A 22,378-nucleotide genomic window follows, 5' to 3' on the forward strand; every position below is an offset into this window, starting at 1 on the left:
TAAATCAAAAAGTTCTCTCGATTACTTCAAACAATCACCAAAATAAACTAAAGCATACGCTAAAATAATAATCAATAAGACGCTCATCTTTCTATTAAACACTATAAAGAATAAACCCACAACTAATATTAAAGCTCCTCTAATAAATTCAAGCAATTAAATAATAGTCAAATCAATAAAAAATAACAAAGTCACCAAATCATGTCTAACCCTAACGTAAAATACTCTATAGATATGGAGAAAGTCATCGCAAATAGAGTTAAAAAATAAGAAAATATTAATCCAACGTTACAATCAAAACTCGCGTATTGAATTGGTAAAAGGAAGATGCAATCTTGTGTCTTGAAGCCTCCAATGCTCTCCAAAAGCTCCCAATGTCAAAAGTCCCTTCAATATGTATTTTTGGTATATTTATGCTATGTAGAAATGGACCCAAACGGAACTACATTTTTCAAGCCGAAACAGGAAAACACTTTGATAATTTGGCACAGGCGTGGCGCAGGGCGTGGCACCCCATGCGTCGCGATAATGGAGATGTTCAGAGGCCATGCTATTTTGTCAAACATGCTCTAATGCACTGCCACCGCGCCTCAAACGGTGCGGTAGTATAATTTTCACAAAGTACTTATTTTCGTGTACTTTTTGATCTCTAGACTTGGTCCTTGAACCCCAAACGCGATCCTGATTTAATTCCTTGGGGTTTTACTCAGATTTCAAAGCTCCACATTTCTCGATTTAGCTCCAACTTATCTTTTTAATTCGGAATCACTTCCTGCAGGGTATAGAACACGTAATAAGTATAAATCACTATCATATAAGCTTAACCACAAGTAAAGTGCAATAATAAGAGTGCAAATTACAGCTAAAATATGAGTTTCTAGTCTACCATCAAAAAGCCTAAAAAATATGTGATTTTTTTAGGTAACAAGAAGATGGTAATTCAGTTTCACAGTACAAGGCTAGATTAGTTGTCAAAGACTTTAATTAGAAAAAAGAGTTGATTACGATGAGATATTCTCTCCAATTGTGAAAATGTCATCCATTCGTGTGGTTCTAGGCTTAGCTGCAAATTCAGATCTAGAGGTTGAGAATAAATGCTAAAACTACTTTTATCCATGGTGAATTAGATGAAAAAAATTATATGGAGCTGACGGAAAATTTTAAAATCAAAGGAAAAGAGAATTATTTTAGCAAGTTGAAGAATAGTTGCTGTGGTTTGAAACAAGCTCCCAGCAATAGTACATGAAGTTTGGTTCCTTTATGAGTCAACATGGCTTTAAGAAAATTTCTTCAGACTATTATGTATTTGTACAAAAAATTTCTAATAATAACTTTATTATTTATTGCTTTATGTTGATGTCATGCTTATTTTTGGTCATAATGCTTATAGGATTCAGAAATTAAAGCAAGAGTTGAAGAAGCTTTTTTCTATGAAAGACTTAGGACTAACAAAGTAGATTCTTGGCATGCAAATTGTCTGTGATAGAGAGGCCAAGAAGTTGTGGTTATCACAAGAGAAGTACATTTAAAAAATATTTCGCAGGTTCAACATGAATAAAGCTAAGATTGTCAATATACCTTTAGCTATGCACTTCAAATTGAGCATGAAGCAGTATCCTACCAGTGATGATGAGAAGGATAGGAAGAAAGTTCCTTATACCTCATTTGTTGGCAGTTTGATATATGTAATAATTTATATAAGACCAGATATTGCTCACCCTATCAGTATTATTCGTCGATTTCTTTATAATTCAGGAACATAACATTAAAATGCGGTGAAGTAGATAATGATATATCTTTGTGGCACTTCTAGTCTGATTTTGTATTTTAGGACAAGGAAGTCCATTCTTTGTGGTTACACTTATTCAGATATAACAGGTGATGTAAATATGTGCAAGTCTACTTCAGGCTATTTGATTACCTTTGTAGGAGGAGATGTATCTTGGCAATCTAGGTTACAAAAATATATTGCTTTATATATAACAGAAGTTGAGCTTATTGCTACCGTTGAATCTAGTAAAGCATTGTTTTGGATGAATAGATTTTCGGAAAACTTGGCTTTGCACAAGAGAGTTATGTGCTTTATTACGATAGTCAAAGCGCTATTTATCTTGGCAAGAATTTTTTATTTCATGGTAAATTTAAATATATTGATGTGAGATAACATTAAATTCGAGATGTATTAAATTCTAAGTTGCTTGAACGTAAGAAGATTCGTACGGATAATAAAGGTTCCAACATGTTTACCAAATCTTTGCCAAGAGAAAAGTTTGAATATTATTACTTGATCGTCGGGATGGCGGTCTCCTCCACATAGTTGGAAGGTAGAGAATTATTGGATTTTTTGGGACTTTCCTTTCTCTGTGGATTAAAAGGTGCCTTTTGGATCTAGCCCACTAATATCAAGACATATAAATATGACCTATTTTAGGTTTGAAACGCAATAAGAGATAAAAACTAAGAGAGAAGTCATTTTTGACTCTAAGAGAGAAAATTGTGTTCTTTTGCTCTAGAAATATTTTGCTCGGGCAGTCCGCCTCAAGTACCATTTTTTGACTTGTTAACTATTGGATCATGCTCAAATTTGAATTGAGAGTTCTTAACACTTGATTCTTGGATTTCAACAGTGAAAATTAAATTTGGAGGCATGCAGCTTCTGTTTCGGAAGAGTGAACAATAGCTTATTTTTTGGGTGATTTCTCTCCTTTCTTAAACTGGTATTGTGCAATCTTGTTAACGTTTCTATTGTTGCTCTTCACTTGGAACTTACTTTATGCCCAGTTTAGAGAACTTTTGTAAATCTTGTCAATTGATTTAGTGGAGTTTTGAGGGCTTTTGGTCCCATAATATTTACTCTTCACATTGAAAAGGCTTTCCACGTAAATCTTAGTGTCTCGCTTTATTTTATTTATTTACGTTTTACCGTATTTATTTATTGGTTGATATACTTGTTGCCTGAATATATTTGTGCTTAAGTTTATTTATTTTCTCTTAGGTCAAATAGATTGGGGAAGCTAGCAGGGGCGGCCCGTCCATAAAGCGGGTAAAGCAATTGCTTTAGGCCCCACATTTATGGGGGCTCCATTTTTTGGTTATATATATATATATATATATATATATATATATATATATATATATATATATATATATATATATAAATTGAAAAATATTACAAAATGAAACGGAAAGTTTGAACACAAATTTGAGATAGTGGACCACAAGTCCACAACTTTCTCAAACAAAACTTTGTTGAGAAAAGTGAAGATAAGTAGACAACGTGTGCACTGTGCACTAATAGCTATGCCACTATATTATATTTTATACTTTGTTCTTACTCTATTTTATACTTTGTTCTTATTTTGTTCAATAGCCAACATTATCGTAGAGCTGCTGAAGTGAGGACAACGTGACTAACTGACTTTGTCGAGCAAAGTGAAGAACACTATACCACTATATTATATTTTATACTTTGTTCTTCAATTAATCACACTCCATTCTTCAATAGCCAAAGATCAAAGCTTTATTGTGGATTTTCAGACTTCAGAGTTCAGTGTATTGATTCAAGAAATAGTGGAGTATTTTTGTTTGTTCTATTTTCATAATTCAAGTCTTACAACAAGCATACCTGAACAGAAAATTTAATTTCATATCAAGCTATCCGTTCTTGAACCAGGTTCTATCATTCTATCTTTTTATTATTTTCTCATCTAAAATTTAATATTTTGCTATTTATTCTATCTTTTTATTATTTTCTCATTTAAAATTTAATATTTTGCTATTTAGTGTATTTTTAGATTATTTATTACTTATTAGAAGATAAGTATGTCAAATAGAAAGTATGAATCTGGTTATGAAAAACTCAAGAAAAGAATAAGAATTCAAAATCTAATACAATCTCGAAAAGGTGCTCTTGACAAATTTTTATTGAATAATAAAAATCTTGAATCAGAAAATTTGGGAAGTGCTCTCTAGATGAGCAAGTTAGTAATTCGGTTGAGTTAGATAATTCTAAAATTAATAATATTCAAGTAGAAAAAGAACAAGTAAGTGACAAGTCGAAAATAAATCCTCAAAATAATTCATTAATGCTTATGAATAAAATAAATAATTCAACTCCTATAAATATATATGATCCTAGTCAATGGACTAATGTAGATACAAAGCTGAGAGATCTATTAGTAGAAAAGGGACCGATTAGAATAATTAACACAAATTTTCCGAATGATACATTTTCAAGATATTTTTCTACTACACATTATATTCAAAAATTGGCGAATGGTGAAAGACATGATAGAAGATGGTTAGTTTATTCTAAAAACTTAGATAAAGTATTTTATTTTTGTTATAAGTTATTTAGTTTGAGTTCCAGAACTTGTAGTAGTAAACTAGCTAGTGAAGGTAGTAATGATTGGAGAAATATTAGTACTAAGCTCAAAACTCATGAAACAACAAATGAACATATTATTAACATGGCTGCATGGATTGATTTAGAAATAAGACTGCAAAAAGATAAAACAATCGATAAAGATGTTCAAGAACAAATCAATAGAGATAGAGAGCATTGGAAAAATATATTGTCAAGAATTATTGCCGTGATCAAAACTCTTAGAAAAAATAATTTAGCATTTAGAGGAAAAAATGAAAAGATATATCAAGAGAATAATGGAAATTTTTTAAGTTTAATTGAAATGATTGCAGAATTTGACCCCGTCATGCAAGAACATATTTGACGAATTAAGCATGATGAAATTCATAGTCATTACCTTGGGCATAGAATACAAAATGAATTGATAAACCTATTGACAAGTGAAATTAAGAATAAAATTATAGAAAAAATTATAGAAGAAAAATATTTCTCTATCATACTTGATTGCACTCCAGATACAAGTCATCAAGAACAAATGTCTTTTATACCGCGGAGTGTGGATATTTCGGCAACTCCAATAAAAATTAATGAATATTTTTTAGAATTTTTAAAAGTAGATGATACAAGCTGAAAAGGTCTTTTTGAAGTTATTATAGATGAAATAAAAAATATTGGACTTGATATTGATAATTTAACAGGACAAGGATATGATAATGGGTCAAATATGAAGGAAAAACATCAAGGAGTGTAAAAAAGACTTCTTGATATAAATCCCAGATCATTTTATACACCATGTGATTGTCATAATCTAAATTTGTTACTTTGTGATATGACTAATTCTTATACAAAAGCTATATCATTTTTGGAGTGGTACAACATATATATTCACTATTTTCATCTCCTACTAAGTGATGGAAAGTATTAAAGGATAGTGTACCTAGTCTAACTCTTAAATCATTGTCACAAACTCGTTGGAAAAGTCGTATTGAAAGTATTAAAGCAATAAGATTTCAAACTCCGAATAAGAGATGCTTTATTGAAATTAGTAGAAATTAGTGATGATTCAAAAACTAAAAGTGAAGTTAATTCCTTAGTAACATATAAACTCGAAAATTTTGAATTTGTATTGGGTATGACTATTTGGTATGATATATTATTTGTTGTTAATTCAGTTAGCAAAAGTATGCAGTCAAAAGACATGCATATTGATGTTGCCATAGATCAATTAAAAGTTTTGATTTTTTTTTTTTTTTTTTTAACAAATATAGAGAAGAAGGATTTGTAACTGCTATGATTTCTGCCAAGGAAATTGCATTTGAAATGAATATCGAACCCGAATTTCGTAAGAAACGTATGATATCTAGGAAGAAAAAATTTGATGAGAATGTTGATAATGAAATCTCAAAGTCTCTTGAAGAGTCCTTTAGAGTTGATTACTTTTTATACATAGTAGACAAGACTATTTTTTCACTTCAAAACAGATTTGAACAATTTGAAGCATATGAAAATATTTTTGGTTTTCTATTTAGTGGTAAAAAAACTAAGATCACTTGAATTTTTCTTAAAGCATAATAATCAATCCGATATTGATGGTTTAGATTTATTTTCTGAGTTGAAAGTATTAAAGAAAATAGTACAAATATAAGATAATAGTTTAATCGATATACTCAATCAAATAAAGAGACTTGATTCTTTTTCAAATGCCTATATTGCTTGTAGAATAATGTTAACAATTCCAATTACCGTTGCTTCAGCGGAAAGAAGCTTTTCAAAATTAAAATTGATAAAATCTTACCTAAGATCAACAATGTCTCAAGAGAGATTAAATGGGTTAGCTATATTGTCAATTGAGAAAGACTTATTAGGAGAAATTGATTATAAGAAAATTATTAGTAACTTTGCATCTAAAAAAGTAAGAAAAATTAACTTCAAATAATAATAAAAAAATTAAAACATTAAGGCCCCTCATTAAAATTTGGCTTTAGGCCCCAAAATACGTCGGGCCGCCCCTGGAAGCTAGACTTGGGTATTGTTTTGTTACTACCTTGTCGTGCACATTGTCTGTGATTGCTTTTTCCAATACTTTCTTCCTTACTCCTCCCTTATGTAATAAAATATCAGAACAGAAAAATTAAAACATATTGCATGGTCTACATTAAGAATTATACCATAGTGTATTTGATAATAGTTGACTAATAAGATTATATCTTGTATAATAATAGTATTAAATAAGGTGAAAGTCACGAAGAATACGCCGAGTAGGAACGATCATTTGCACAAAATTAATTATTTGGAGTTTTGGACAGTGAAATGACTTAAAGTTATCCAATTACAAACAACCATGTATTGCTACTATCATATCCGCACGATTAATTTGTTTAATATTGTTTGCAAAGTATATGTTGATTAATTATTATTTTTTTGGTCAAGAAAATTAAGTACTTGCATTACTTCAAAATAAAAGATGCATACAAGGAGGGTGCTGCAGATGCACGACTAGTAGCATAATGAAAGAGACATCCTACATCTATAGTTCCATTCCTAGATAGATCATTACAAAAAAAGTGGTATATATGTTGATTAATCATTGTTAAAGTATAAAAAATTATGAGATAATGGACGACATATACACATGTTATATATTTATTATTTTAAGTGTTTGCACTGGATTCGTGCAAAAATTTCCTTTTATTTGCAGTCAATTTTCATACTATTATACCTCCATTATTAATTGGTTTCTAGAATTTATAAGATTTTGAATTTAAAGTTTTCTATAACATAGTAGTCCACAATCTGCGTGCTAGTTAGCGTAATCAATTTGTAAATATTGCATGACATCCGCAATTTGTATCTATGTAAAATATGTCATTACATGTTTAACACTTAAAATTCTTTATATTCTTTTTAGTAGAGCGGATTATTTTGCTCTTCTTTGTATTAAAAAAAAAAAGTTATTCTTCGAAAATTGATAAGCTATATGATTCAACTCGATATTTTAATTTGATAAATAAAAAAGAAAGAACTTTAACGTCTCTTAACTTTTGTCATATATAATTAATGAGAGAACGAAAAGACCATGACAGAATGACACTTGTGATATTATAAGAGTTACACTAAACTAAACAATTTGATCATAAGAATTACTACAAATTAAGTGAAAAACAATTATAATTTATTCACAATTAGTAATAAAAATTTATATGCAAGACATATGTCTAGCTTCATTTTACTTAATGCCAACATACGCGTAACCTTTTTTTTTTTTTTTTTTTGACTATCAAAGATTATAGTAAAATGTATAAGATTTGTTCTCCTTTAATCATAAGTATCGGATTAAATTATTATGAAAATTTAAAAAATGGTAGGGACCGCTATTAGTATGAGTCCAATGTGAATATTGAATATTCAAGTGAAAATTAGTTTTTTAAATTTGTCTGGCTATAGTAAACCGTTGGCTCGAGTCACCTCCTAGTTGGAGAAGCACTTGAAACCAAAATCAACCCCAAAAAGGAATTATAATTAAAGCCAAAGTAGAACAGCACAACAAAGCAACAACCAAACTCTTGTAGGATTCTCCATCTACATGTAATCATTTATATACTAATCAAGATAGATCTACATCCATTCTTTTCCTAATTTTATAATACCATAACTCTTCCACCATAAAATTCAACTCTCCCCATCTCAGCATTGGTTTTGTCGATTTCATCAAAACCCTATATTCCTCGCTTTTGTAACGCCCAAGTAATTCGCTTGCTTTTAACATTTATTCTTGTTATCTATTTTTCAACATGAGACAGAGGAAATCAGCAAAATCTGACGCTCAACAGCTAGACCAACATCAGAATGGTCACTTGTCTAAATTCAGGAAAATTTTCGATCCCGAAGCTTCTTGGGACAAGGTTCGATTTTTCAACTTTTTCGTTGAAGCGTGGATACTCACTGTACATTGCTTTCTGTTATGGATATTCTTTTTCTTCCTTTTATGCTGCTAATTCAGAATTTTAACTTCTGGGTCTTCGTTTATGGTAGATTTCTTTCCGTCATTCTTGCATATCTGAGAGTTAAACTAAATATCTTAGAACCCTACAAATAGAAAAGCACTTCATAAGCGTTTGATTCTACTGGAGTGTTTAGTGGGAGATTTGGAGTGATGGGTGGAGTGACTAAGACATTCGAAAGGTTTTTCGTTGCTTTCAATATTATGGCTGCTCTTTAGAAAACTGCATAGGTTAGAGCTACAAGTAGCTGTAAATGTATTGCATCCGAGGGTGTGGCCTAATGGTCAATAAAGTGGAAGGAGAACCATGGGGTCTCACCTTCGAATCACGTAGGCAAGAACACTAGGTGATTTTTTTCCTTGATGGGTAGAGTTACCCGTACCTGAGTTGGTGGGAGATACTAGCAGGTACCCGGTAGAATGGTTGAGGTGTGGGCAAACTGGCCCGGGCACCACTTTATGAATAATAAAAAGAAAAGTAGCTGTAAATGTTTTTACTATTTTTTATCTTTAAAGCTTAGAGATTTTTCAATCGGGAAATGTTTTAATTTTTCCGTTGTTACAACTTGCAACATTAACCTGAAAAGGAAAGATCTTTAGACTTTTTGCTTCTCCTTTAGGTTTCTGGTAGCAGACCAGGGTTGTGCCACAGCTTGATGTGTCAGTTTCAGTCTTTGGGTGTATTATACATTAGTCAATCTAGTAATTGTTTTTATCTTGTAATTGCAGGATCAACTGGGTGATGTATTGCATTGGGCTAGACAATTGATGGCCCTTGTTTGTGGGTTAATATGGGGTGCCATTCCTTTGGTTGGTGGTGTCTGGTTTATGTTGTAAGTTTTCTTCTGTACCTCGCCTTCTTCTTTTTCTTGAAGGCATGGAATCTGCTATTAACTTGCTGTATGTCAAGTTCTCTGTAATATCTTCTTCATTCCTGTAACTGCACTTTATTTCTGTGTGTTGTTATTATGTGATGAGTTTTTTTTTCCACTTCAAAAGCTCTTGTCAATTGTTGCTTGTATGTTGAGTTTATTTCAATTCATTAGCTCTTGTTGACTGCTTGTTATCAATTGAGTTTATTTCAATTCATTAGCTCTCGTCCATTGCTTATTATCAGTTGAGTTTATCTCAGTTGATTAGCTCTTGTAAAAGTGACACGCGTTTGGCAACTTTTTTACTTCAGTTAGCTTATATGGTAACTCTTCGTGTTTGTACATACTGTTCTGCTTTGTTTACTTGGACGACAAACTGTCATAGCATGGAAATTGCTCCAGAATTTTATGTCAATATTAAAATTATGATGTCTGTAAACATTCATTAACAAGAAAGGAAACTGAATGTAAGAATTTTTCAAAAAATAGGGGCTGGTTGTCTGAGGATATCTTAAGACAACCAGGGGCATTTGTTGTCATTAACAAGAAAGCAAACTGAAACAGGCAGGGAACGGAAAAATTAGTTATATCCTCCCTATTGAAGTAGTTAAGGAGAAAAGGGTGAAATCTGAACGTATAGTGAGGGAGAGAGAGATTAGTTTGAAAACAAAGCTGACTAAGAGGCTATACCCTTTCACTCAATGTTAGTGAAAGAAAGCCCTTTCATCCTGATCTCATCTACTGAGGAGGGGGAATCTTTTAGAACTGCATAGGAAAGAATGTCATATTAGACCTGAAAAAGTGAAAAATGGATTTTGACTTAATCAAAAAGGATAAGGGGAGGATACACAAGAAACAAGCATAAGAGTATGGGAGCATGCATATTTGGCATGAGCTTCTTTGATCATCAATGTACTTCAATTTCTGTAGGAGCATTTCAATCTTCAATCTTATCTGTAATTGAGCAAGTCCCTCTTGACTTCACTAATTTTGGGAAAGTAAAGTTTTAAAATTCTACTTTGCCAGTTTAAATGGCTTCATTAAAGTACTTCAACAACTTTTTCTGGACTATTTGGACTCTGTGATTTGGATTCTAAAATTGTTTCTAATGATTTTTCGGGTAAGAAATTAATGAATAATTGATGTAATTTTTTTCCTTATTGAAATAATAAATTGATATGTAACAGAATATTTTGATATGATTAAATCAGGTAAAAAGAATCAACAAAGGACACGTCTTTATTTAGAGCCGGCAAATTAATTTTTTGCTCGAGCCTTTAATCGTTAGACGACTTGAAGGGCGCTTTTTTTTTTTCCCTTTTTCTGAAGTTATAACAGTGGAGTTCGAGTCAGCTTGCTCGCACTTCGACTATTCCACCGTGTACCTGCTATCTCGCACTAGCATTTTTTGTCTCTAGTTCTCTGCTGGGATTTGAACCCCGGTTTCCCATGATTTTTGCCCACTTTATTGACCTCTAGGTCCACCCACTTAGCCCTTAGGTGCATACTGGAAGGACACTCTGTTCCTCTTCTGGAGTAAGAATTTCTCTTGAGGAGTGAGGTGAATGTCCGTGTCCTTTTTGTTTCTCTCTATTTCTTTTCTAAGTGATAGTCTTTGAAAATTGTTCCAATTAGTTAGATGTTTCAGACTCTATAACTAACAGTCTTTAGACCCATTCAGGTAATAAGATTCCCAATTACTTTGAATAGCCTCTTTCTAATGAAAAAGATAACTCAGTACCTTATATATAAAAAATAAATGAAAAGATAAGTCAGTACATCTAACTGTCTCTAAACCCTTTCAGATAGGGACTTTATGTTTTCCTCAGAAACACAGGCATTGAGGATTACCTTATTAAAAAAACATACAGGCACTAAGGAGATTGCTCTTTTTTTTGGAGTTACCTCGAACCATAGAGTTCTCTGATGCAACTGTTGTTCTGGGTGTTGTCAATGACTGATTGAATACGGAACTTTTGATAAGGGAGAGAAAAATTAAAGGAGAAGCTTAATGTAGGACGGAGGCTTGTCTCACTCATTCCAAAGCTTTTTTTTTTGGGCTAGTTTTTTGGTGCAACCTGGTTATTGTACAGGATGTTGATGCAATTTTAGATACAATAGGCTATCGGCACAATCCGTAGTTATGTTTTGTCGCACTGGCTTAGTGCATGCTTTTATAAAATCTTTGATTACTTATTAAAAAAAACACTTAAATGTAGGACAAGGGCAGAATCTTAGACTCAAGGTAGGTGTCTTAGGAGCAAGTCTGCGATAATTTTGCTTCATATGGTAGAGATCCGTGGTAATGGTTAAACATATAAAATTTGAAGCTCATATTCTTTTTGCTATTTGGTAGTCACCTAGCATTTATAAGACTCATGCCGAGGTAAATCAAGATGTTCATGGATGCTGAACTATTTGAAGCCTATTCTTCATATAAACAGTTTCTAGTTATACCATTTGATGTGTGATGAACCACAATATACAGTAATCCAAATACATACTTATAAGTTCCCAATATGTGAAATGAAATTTTCTGCTAGTTTTTGTTTGATAACCATGATGTCCGGGCCAGCTTGCGCACACGTCAACTAATTCCACAGGCGCCTGCTACCTCCCACTAGCACAGGTACCGGGTAACTCTGTCCACAAGGCTTGGACATATGGAAAGAAATCACCTAATGTTTTTGCCTCCGCTGAAATTTTCTGCAAGTTTTAATAAACAAAAGACCTTAAATACAACCATAACCCCATTTTTCTGATTTAGCGTTATCGGGGATCTTAGCAGAATGTATTGCCATTTCTTTTCTTTCCAAGACTTGGCACTCTATGTTACTAAGTTTTCTGTGTATGGAGCTGGTTCTTAGAAAGGTTTATTCTTTTAATGGGAGAAATGTATATGTTATCCCAAAGGGCAAAAAAGGAAGAAGTGAATGGGGAATAATGTAAGAAGAGAAAGAGAGGAAGGAAATATCAGAAAGGCTCTTTTGCTTCCAGACATTGAGAATGAGCACTTATATTTCAGTAGAAATATTTCTTTGTGTTCGGCAAGAATTAAGATGTGTTGCTTCTAAGGAGAGAATTTTCGGGTGCTTAATAGCTGAGACCACATGGTTGGGAAATTTGTACGCACGAAATCGAGTTGGAATCTGCTTCTCGTTCTTTTAATGGAAGGATGTCGGTTGCTTGAATTGAACATCGTCCTAATTTTCAAATATCTGGCCATAATTTTAAATCCTGTAGTGATTAAACTGATCACTTGCAATAATAATTGCATTCTTAAACTTAGGTTTCTTGCACTTTCAACGGGTATTATCTATTGTTATTATGCGATGGTGCTAAAAGTTGATGAAGAAGAATTTGGTGGGCATGGAGCTCTCCTGCAGGAAGGGCTTTTTGCTTCTGTGACACTCTTTCTGGTACTTTAAACTTCCTTTCGACCCCCTTTTTACCCTCTGTATAAGTGAAAAACAAGTTATGTCCGTTACCATTGTCTCTCTTATTGCTAATTTCCTTTGTTTCTTCTTCCTGTTGCTTGTATTACTTTTCGCACAGCTTTTGTGGACCCTAGTCTACAGTTTGGCTCACTTCTGATGCCGGCTTCTCAACTTGGTTGCTCTTGCTCTTCCTGGCTCTTTTCAACTCAGGAACTCATATTTTGGGAGATGCACAAGGTGTTATTTCTGTTGTTAAGATGAAGGAAGTTCCCACAAAGACAATGTTGGCTGATATTCGCGGCCACTTTTTGACTGTGCAATATTATCTTCAGTATAATCTGGAACATGGTCGCTTTACCATTGCAAAAGATAGTTTCATAACATGTATTTGTTCAGCATTCGTTGCTCTTCTTCAGAGGGCAGACCATGCTTTTTGACCCGATAATTATGTTTGTTTCGTAGCCTTTCTTAGGTAAGTAGGATTTGCTTTTATCCTTATACTCTTGGTAACAAATTCAGCACCCTCCTTATCGCCACCCTTAGATAATATGTCCCCCAATTCCATCTCAACCAAAGCATTCTAATCAATTTGTTGTCTATCAATTATAATCTCAGCTTTTGCACGAGCAGAGAATAAGCTTATCTTGGTAACATCATCAGGTGACACATTCTCTGTTTGCATTTGAGGGAAGCACCTCATAACAACTCTAATCTGCTCATTATTCATAAGGCCTCCAATTACTGTATTCCAAGATGCAACATCTCCCCAATAATGTTAAGCCAGTCTTCTTGACAAGCAGCCTCAAATTGCATTGAAATAATTGCATCGGGCCAAAAATGGAAAGCAATACGTTGATACGAACTTGATATGCCAAATTATATTGCATCTTTTCAAACAAGTCTCGAGCTTTTTCCTTGTTAAGTAATTTAACTTGCTCAGAATAGTATCGCCTTTCTTCATCTAATAATTTGCCAATTTTGAAGAGGCTGCTTATGATTTTCATTGTTTTGAATTTTAAGATAAATTATACTAGTATATGATTATGATGTAAATGGACATAGAGGGAGAGATGCTGAATGAGAGGAACCAGCCTAATCCTGGATTATGCTACTACCAACTGCCAGTTCACATATAGACAAATGAGATATTATTGATTTAAAAATATTTTAAAAAAAAATTATCTGTTCAATTTTAACCAAAATAAAATAAAATGTGTTAACTATATTTTCTCAAGCACGAACAAATACATTAATGTTTCTAGATATATGGGCAGAATTCTTCTATTATACTAGTTTATGTTTCATGATATGAGACATGGCGCTGACTTGGATTTGAGACGCTAAATGAGAAGAGCTTGCTGTACATAACGCTTCGTGACCTTCAGGATTAACTGAGGGGAATGAAATTAACATCATCGTCATGCCCATCGTTGCCTCTGTCTAATTAAGTAAACGCGACCATAAACCCAACGTCTGCCAGGTCTTGAGATGGATTGCTGCAGTAAAAGCATATAGTATTAGCGCAACTATATATTTGGATGAGAAAAGAATGTGAATGGTGAAGAACTGAAATGAATTAGGCATTCTTTAAATAAAATGTAGAGAGAAAATTGTTACTACTTAATAGAATAATCATATCATAAAAAGACTAATTATTTTCAGACACAAGAAACAATAAATATGACTACTCCACCATTACTTGCATGTAATGAGATAAGCTGAAGCAGTAAGTATACAAGGAGTTCTATGACTGCTTTAAGAAAATGTTAATTATAATTATTTAGAGTAAAAGCTTTAGATCTATCATCACAACAAATTATCTGCTTAATATGGCTTATCATGTGTTTGCAAACTAGTGTATCCAAAGTAAAGGGAAAAAGCCTAAGTATACATGAATTATGAATATAACATTATCTGGACCTGTAAAAAGAATGATCTCAACTTTCTAGCAAGTAACAAAAAATGTAACAGTGACACCAAAAAGGAAGTGTACAAAATTCCTTCAACCAAATAAGCATGTAGTGTGGAGTATGAGAATCAAAGTCATGGTCAAAAGTACCTCAACCTTGGTCTGAAATTCTAGTTTGCTCCCACAAACATGACAATCAGCTCTATGTGGGGAACGGTTGGACTTCTCTGATTTCACGAAAGCAAACACCTGAGAGTAATAGTGCCAAGAGCTATAAGATTCATCCAGTTCAGTACAAGGAGATTTAACCCTTCTTCACTTGAAGCATATCAATAGCTTCTAGAAATATTTGTGGACATGTGAGAAGCTAGTTCTTAATTACCTCCTCACCGCAGTTTGGGCATGCCCCTTTCAGAGCGACCAAGTCATTTTTCCAAAGTCCTTGAAGTGCTCCAACTGTGATTAATTATCTCAAGTTATAAATTGTACTTGGAATGCATTGAAGAAAAAAGTTCTCAGAAAACTATGGACAGCCTTGCTTCTAGACATGGTTCAACAATCACATTTACACTGGTGACTATCACCCAACAGTAGGACATGGAGGCAAGTCATAACAATTTATAATTTAAGAAACAACATTCCCTAACAGACACCTTCTTAAGGAAATTGTTGCAAACCTCACTCTAGTACCCATTTATGCAGCAATGCCAATATAATGCAAAATTAGAAAGGGCAAAGAAACTATTTAGGATCTTATACAAAATTTTCCTCTCCAATTCTTGTCAAGATATGATTGAGCTTTCTCCTTTTCAAAAGCTAATCTAGCATAGCTGGTTCAAACAAGGATTTTAAAATCAAAATCTCTTTCAGATGCTTAAGATCTTTCTGTGTACACAACTGGAGGTATCCTTTTGTGTAACAAAGCTTAGATAATAGCAGGTAAATTGAGATGGATAAAGAAAACCATTTTCTCCTTATAAGTAGCCTTTTCCCATTGAGGAAGTAAAAGATGCTCATATTTCTCACCAACTTATATTACTTGCACTAGAACACCTAACTAATGAACACCAAGGAAACCAAAGAATGATGATGTCAAAGAAAGGAAACAGACTTGATATAAACTAAGTTAAATATCGCTGAACTAAATTTTCTAGAAGCACATCAAAGTAATTTATATATCAGTATTAGGCCTCATGTCAAACAATTAATAATGATTAAACTTGAGAAATGAGGATTCAAAAAGAAAACACATTACCAGAGGCCGAAGCAATTGGAAAGCCTATGATAGATCCCAACACCATGAAAAGGATTCCGTTGAGCACTGTAAACAACTCAAAAGATTGATAGGTGTAGGACATTCCTGAATCAAACATGTCTTGATAAGCTTGAGCAATGGTGTAGATTATAGGCACAATCCAGAATGAACTCCCAAACCCAAGAATCAACAACCATACGCTTGCTAATGCAAATACCTGTGATGGATCTTCCTGCCCTACATCCACATTGATCAATATTCAAGTGTAGGAAGAAAACCTGGTCTACAAGTAGAAAAACCACTCTAGGACAATAAAATCATTATTCTATTATGTCACAGCTGAACTAGATTTGCTAATAGCGCAGCTAAACTGTGGATATGAGTAATGATTGAACAATAGTTAGTGATCCATAACGTTTTCTTTTTCCCTTTCCCATGGTAGATGCAGAGGCTTCATCTATAGAGGGCAATATTAGGTCCAAGAAAAATATCAGTCTAATAGGATATAGTGAAGACATACGAGACCCAGGCAAGTACGTGAATCAAGTTTGAAACATGAAAACTTTATAACTGTTAATTTGAGAAACAAGTTAGAGAAATTATATTTTTTAGAAAAGAAACAGTAGAGGCTAATATTATAATAAGGTACAATCTTGACGCAAACTTAAGATACCTGCATTTGGAGTTAAAAATATTTGCTTACAGTATCCTAAAATGAATGGAACAAGTATTCCAAGGCACAAATAGATATCACCAATCCAAGAAACAAAACAAAAAAAAACTCAAACGCACATATCATAAAGCAATTCATATTACAGTAGTATCACCTCTGCATCAGCATAAGTTGAGTGCCGCCTGAGACTACAACGGGGGTACTTGACGACATGCTTTGAACCATACCACCGCAACTTTAACTGTTGTACCAAAATATTGCATGAGGATTTTAACAATAACATGAAAAATATAGTTTCCAATGGCTATCAACTACATTGAGAAATTCATTACCAAAAAAAAAGAAGAAAAATCAACTACATTGAGAAACTTACCTCTACTCTGTCAAACATATCATCAATTATTAAAGGTGTCCCACTGTAATACGCATCACGTGCCTAAGATAAAACAGAAATAGAAGATCAGAGAGCAGCAGGACAAGGGAAAAAAGTTTTTTAATAGGAAAAAGAAATCAAGTTTCTCTCTGCTACCAGCAATCTTTGATAACTTCAGAAATTTAAAGGGGATTTTCACAAACACCACCTTCTAATAAATCCTTGTTGAATAATATACTTCATAAGGCCAGTATTTGGGGCAGGGATTAAAACTGATCCATCATGAACTAAAAGTCACTGAGACAGACCTCATATATACATTTTGCATTTTCTTTAGCTCTTCATCAAATTATACAAAATCTCAAACAAGTACAAACATAACGTACGACAAATCAAGTAGATGAGCTCATGTCTTCTTTAGCTCTTCATCAAATTATCAGCATTTTCAAACAACAAGGATAAACACAAAGTAGTCAATAACCAGTAAGCTTTTAACCACGTAAACATACTAGTAAGATTTAGGCAGCCATTGAGCACAGTCATTAAGCTCAGTCAATCAATACATGATATGTATTTAATAGTTGAACGTCTGAAGAGTGAAGACACATATGAGCGATCATCTGTTTGACTTAAAGCAAAAGCAGCTCAAACATACAGTACTCCGAAGATAATCAGTATCGAGAGTATAACATGGTAATTTGAGTCATCAAAGAAGTCAATTAAAACAAACTCCTGCTGATCCAATTGCATAATCAATCAACTTTAATTTACTTAGTAGTGCAAATTAACAGTGCTCAGTGCGATGCACATTACCTGACGGTAGAGAGCTTCTAAGGTTTCTTTGCTAGCTGTTTCAATAGGTCCGACGAAAATACAGGAAGGTCCTTGAGGTGCCTCTCTCTCTTCAAAAGCGGATAAGCCATGGCTCCTTGTGGATATCCGGACAGGAAACGAAGCTCCGGTGCGGGAGCTGCTTCTGGACAGCTCGATGACAGTGGAACCGAACACGCGACGAGCGACGGGAGAGCACGCGCCCGCCATGAACCGCCGCAGTAGAGTTGAGAACCGGCAGAGGAGAAATTTCGAACAAAAGGAGTGGTCTGAATGTTGTGAATTGACGGGTAATTTTGGCTCCGGTTCGTTATGGCCACGAGTTCTAGTGCTTATAAATAGAGGACCAAATGACGAAAATGCCCCCTGTGGTCGTAATTTGATTTGCTAGAGTAAATATCTCGTTAGGGGCTGATATTTTTGTCCAACTCTCTGATTTTGGCCACTGGTGAGCGATTTGGAGCAATTGGAAAATTCCCTTTTCTGGACAAGAAGCCCTGTGGAGTGAGGACAACAAAAACTCATAAAATTCAATATTATTGAATTGAATAGACACAAACCAATCGTGTATGTTAATCTTATTCGGATTTTCGAGTACTTATCTTGTTTTAATTGAAGACAATCATTCAACATTCAACATTCAACTACTACGTCCCTTTCAATTATATACATATTTTGATTGGTCAAGAAATACATAAATAAATAAAAATACGCAAGTTCCGTGCACGGGCAGCAACTAAGGAAAAAGTGAGTGGAACAAAGTACGGCGAGAGGCAAAGTTAATCAACGTAATGTCTCAAGTTAAAATAAGGGGAAGTGCACGGTTAGCCACTAATAAGATATGTATTTACTTTTAAGTCACTATTTAAAATGTCTTTAGTCGTTAGTCTTTAACCACTGCTTTAATAAACTTTACCCGCCCGGACGAAAATACCTTCTGCTCATAAAATTCAGGACCAAGTATCCTTAACTTATGAGCTTGTTACCGTAAGTTCAGGACTAGTTGTCCTTAATTTATGAGCTTGTAAGTCTAAGTTTAGGACTACTTGTCCTTAACTTTTAAACTTGTAACTCTAAATTCAGGACTACATGTCCTTAACTTTTGAACTTGGAACTCGAAGTTAAGGACTACCTATCCTTAATTTTTGTGCTTGTAACTCTAAGTTAAGGACCAAGTGTCCTTAATTTTTGAACTTCCACCTCTAAGTTTAGGACCAATTGTCCTTAACTTATAAGCTCTTGTTATTGTAAGTTCAGGACTAGTTGTCCTTAATTTATGAGCTTATAAGTCTAAGTTAAGGACTATCTGTCCGTAGTTTTTGAGCTCGTAACTCTAAGTTAAGGACTACATGTCCTTAACTTTTGAACTTGTAACTCTAAGTTCAGGACTACTTGTCCATAATTTATGTGCTTGTAACTCTAAGTTAAGGGCTACCTGTCCTTAATTTCTGTGCTTGTAACTATAAGTTAAGGACCAAATCCTTTCAACAACACATGCATAAACAAGAATCAGAAACCCAATTTAGCATTGAATCCATACTTAAAATTGAAGGCAAAAACCGAATAAAGGTGGCAATCACACGAAACAAGACAAAACTGACCCTCGTTAGAAAAACAACAAGATATCATTTTTCATTTTCGTAAATGTTCAAAGCCATCAAATTCACAAGAATTCAAAAACCCAATTCAACATTTTTATCACAAACAACATATGCATCCACAAACAACATGTCTCTGCATCGAACTTGAGAGATAGAAGCGAGGGATTGGGAAGAAAAGCAATGGAAGAAAGGGTAAAAATGCCTTTTTATATTAATTTTAATAGAATAGTGGCTATTTTTGCTCAACATTAGAATTGCTGGATAAAAAATAAATACCACCTTAAATAGTGGCTACCCCACGCCATTTTTACAATAATATTGTATGGCCACTAAAGGATTTTATTAGCTCATGTTTTCATTACTGACCCGAAATGACCTTCCGACCCAATTTATTTGCAACTTGTAGTCATTGTCTATTTCCAATGCATTTATCTTCCCTAGACCACATTTATTCCCAACCTTTTTATCTTTCTTTTATTTTATCCAATTTCAATACACAAATTTTTCTTCCCATTACCACTTTCATTCATATCCCCTTTCTTTCCCACCCTCTTTCTCACCTCTTTCTTTCTCTGTGTCTTCTTCGTCTTCCTTTTTTCTTTCTTTGGTTATTTTTTTTTTCATTTTCCTTCCCTTCTCTATCTCCCATTTTAGATCTATATTTTTTTCTCTTTATTTTTTACTTCACATTGAAAAAGCTTGTTTGAGTACCTAGAAAGATTACATTTTTTTTCAATTCAATTCTTAAAAAGGTTTACTTAATTATGATGCATGATACAGGAGTGGCAGCAAAAGTCGTGGGGTTTTCTAGTCAAGCTTCTTCTTCTTCTTCTTCGGGTCATAATAGTATTTTGTGAGTGAAAATCTTTTACAGTGAGTATCCGATGGAAAAAAATGACACTGTATAGCCACTGTAAAAATAATAGCCAAAATAATATATAAAAATTATATATATTTTGTATATATATATATATACACATTATATATGTTATATACAAAAATTATACAGTTTTATACACTTTTTCGACTATCGGATGTAATTAGTTTTTGGCGCGGGCTAAAAGTGATAACACCCCGATAGTGGATCTGGATTTAATGGGGTAATTGGATGATACTTATATGTAATTTTGTATAAATATTATATACATATATATATATATATATATATATATATATATATATATATATATATATATATATATATATATATATATATATATATATATATATATATATATACAACGTATTAAATATTTTATATACACATATATAGAGTTGTACATATATACGATAATTTGTATTATAAAACTAGTTTTATATTAAAGTTATATGTATATTATTATGCTATGTATAAAAGTTGTATATACATTGTATCCTAAGTTTGGCAATGTACTTTGTGTATATTGAGTGTATTCCGAACGTGTTTGTATATCCAAAGCGTATATTAAATTTTCTTATACATGATTATATAGTGTATATATACTACACAATATATATATATATATATACTATATAATAGTTATATATAATATATACAAATTATATACATAATTTATACATGATTGATACATATTGTGCAAGTGTATTTTTGTATAAAAATTGTATATAAATTGTTATATGTGTATAGAAGATGTATATTTACAGTTAAAAGTTTTATATACAGTATTTTCTGAGTTTGATAATGTATTCCGAGCGTATTGTATATTTTAAGTGTATAAAAATATATATATATTGTTCAACAATGTATAAAATAGTGTCTAGACACACTATACTAGTGTATAATATGTATAGTACGTGTACAATTTATACATCACCTTCGTCCTCTTCTTCTTATATCATGGATAAATTTGCTTATGCAATATTATATTTTTCTAGATTGGATCACTAAAAATTTAATCCTTTTTTGTAAAAGATAAAAAGGGGATTGTAATTTGTATATAATAGGAAGAAGTTTGGTGGTTGTGGAGAAGACAGTTGGGTTTCTTCTTCTTTTTTGTAATAAATATTTTGTATGAATTCTCAGTCTTTCACTTTTTTCTCTTTTAGTTAATTCTTAAAAATTGTATAAAGTTGTAGTTTTTTATAAAAATTGTATATACACTCATATGAAGTTGTATATACATGGTACTTGTATATGAAATTTTATATAGAAGTTGTAAAGACACTATTATACAATGTTAAAACTATATATGCAATGTATACTAAGTTTGGCAGTATGTCATTTGTGTATATTGAGTGTATCCGAGTGCGTTTGTATATCTAAAGTATATCTTGTATACATTATGAAATGTACATATCTCTCTCTCTCTCTCACACACACATAATCTCGTTATATGTGTGTATTTTTTCTTCTTGAGTTGGTTTTTAAGTAAGTTTTTCTCTTTTGAAAAATATTTTATTTTTTTGAATTCTCAAGCTTTTTGGACTTTTGACCGAATTGTTTTGTTTGTGTAATTGAAAACTTATTTGACTGAAATAGTTTTATACTTTACATTGCTTTGGACCGAAGATATATTTTTTATTACTGTAAATGAGATTTCTAAGATAAAAAATCACTTAAAATATTTGACATGGGTTTAGAATGCGACTACTGAGATTTTTATTTTACTGGCTAGCTATTATAATTAGTTTTTGGCTTCAAATTGCATAATAGATTTGTGGGCTAGAACTTGTCAAAAGTTTCAGCCGAGTGGCTAAAAGTGAAATTGCCTCAACCTTTGTGTGGTCTTAAATATATAATGAGATGTTTGTAACTATAAAAGTAAGTTATTAAAATAAATGAAACTTCAAAGTTAAATTGTTTTGGATACATAAAAATGTGCCCTTTTTGGAACAAACAAATGAGAAAATAATAGGTAAAATACCTTAAACCACCCCTAAACTTGGCTCAGATTATTAGTGTCATCCCCGAACTATGTCCGGTCCTAATTACCCCATACACTTAATTATATGAATTTAGAAACCCCCCATAATCTTTCACATGGCATAGCAAGTGGTATTAAGTGCACTATAGCGCGCGAGAGAGCTCTCAAACAGCAAAAAAGGCCCCCAAATAACATCC

At 32.7% G+C, this 22,378-nt stretch overlaps 2 protein-coding genes across 3 annotated transcripts; one reads left to right on the forward strand and one right to left on the reverse strand.

The window, feature by feature from the left end:
- Window positions 1–7,888: 7,888 nt before the first annotated feature.
- LOC104113692 (uncharacterized) lies at window positions 7,889–13,173 on the forward strand. The gene is made up of 4 exons (XM_009623943.4): window positions 7,889–8,268; window positions 9,096–9,199; window positions 12,528–12,657; window positions 12,794–13,173. The coding sequence occupies exons 1-4, from the start codon at window positions 8,158–8,160 to the stop codon at window positions 12,830–12,832; spliced, it is 384 nt and encodes a 127-aa protein (XP_009622238.1). The 5' UTR covers window positions 7,889–8,157; the 3' UTR covers window positions 12,833–13,173.
- Window positions 13,174–13,808: 635 nt separating this feature from the next.
- LOC104113691 (PGR5-like protein 1B, chloroplastic) lies at window positions 13,809–18,040 on the reverse strand. 2 transcript variants are annotated; one of them, XM_009623942.4, is made up of 7 exons: window positions 17,699–18,040; window positions 16,886–16,948; window positions 16,667–16,753; window positions 15,840–16,071; window positions 14,967–15,040; window positions 14,741–14,833; window positions 13,809–14,171 (listed from the first exon to the last, which is right to left on the reverse strand). In XM_009623942.4, exons 1-7 carry the CDS (start codon window positions 17,924–17,926, stop codon window positions 14,094–14,096), a joined length of 855 nt encoding a protein of 284 aa, XP_009622237.1. In that variant the 5' UTR covers window positions 17,927–18,040; the 3' UTR covers window positions 13,809–14,093. The 2 variants fall into 2 exon arrangements, with proteins under 2 accessions (XP_009622237.1, XP_009622236.1); XM_009623941.4 differs by having other exon boundaries at window positions 14,735–14,833; window positions 17,699–18,039.
- Window positions 18,041–22,378: the final 4,338 nt, after the last annotated feature.

Source organism: Nicotiana tomentosiformis, chromosome 6 (assembly GCF_000390325.3).
Source record: "Nicotiana tomentosiformis chromosome 6, ASM39032v3, whole genome shotgun sequence".
Taxonomy (NCBI): Eukaryota; Viridiplantae; Streptophyta; class Magnoliopsida; order Solanales; family Solanaceae; genus Nicotiana; species Nicotiana tomentosiformis.

Bases quoted from the DNA above. Each gene is read 5' to 3' on its own strand.
- LOC104113692 (XM_009623943.4), top strand. From the start codon at position 8,158: ATGAGACAGAGGAAATCAGCAAAATCTGACGCTCAACAGCTAGACCAA. The intron at 9,200-12,527 runs GTAAGTTTTCTT...TCTTAAACTTAG, and splicing joins GGTGGTGTCTGGTTTATGTT to GTTTCTTGCACTTTCAACGG. The intron at 12,658-12,793 runs GTACTTTAAACT...CTTTTCGCACAG, and splicing joins CTTCTGTGACACTCTTTCTG to CTTTTGTGGACCCTAGTCTA.
- LOC104113691 (XM_009623941.4), bottom strand. From the start codon at position 17,926: ATGGCGGGCGCGTGCTCTCCCGTCGCTCGTCGCGTGTTCGGTTCCACT. The intron at 16,754-16,885 runs GTAAGTTTCTCA...TTGGTACAACAG, and splicing joins ATATGTTTGACAGAGTAGAG to TTAAAGTTGCGGTGGTATGG. The intron at 15,041-15,839 runs GTAATGTGTTTT...AATTAATCACAG, and splicing joins TCCAATTGCTTCGGCCTCTG to TTGGAGCACTTCAAGGACTT.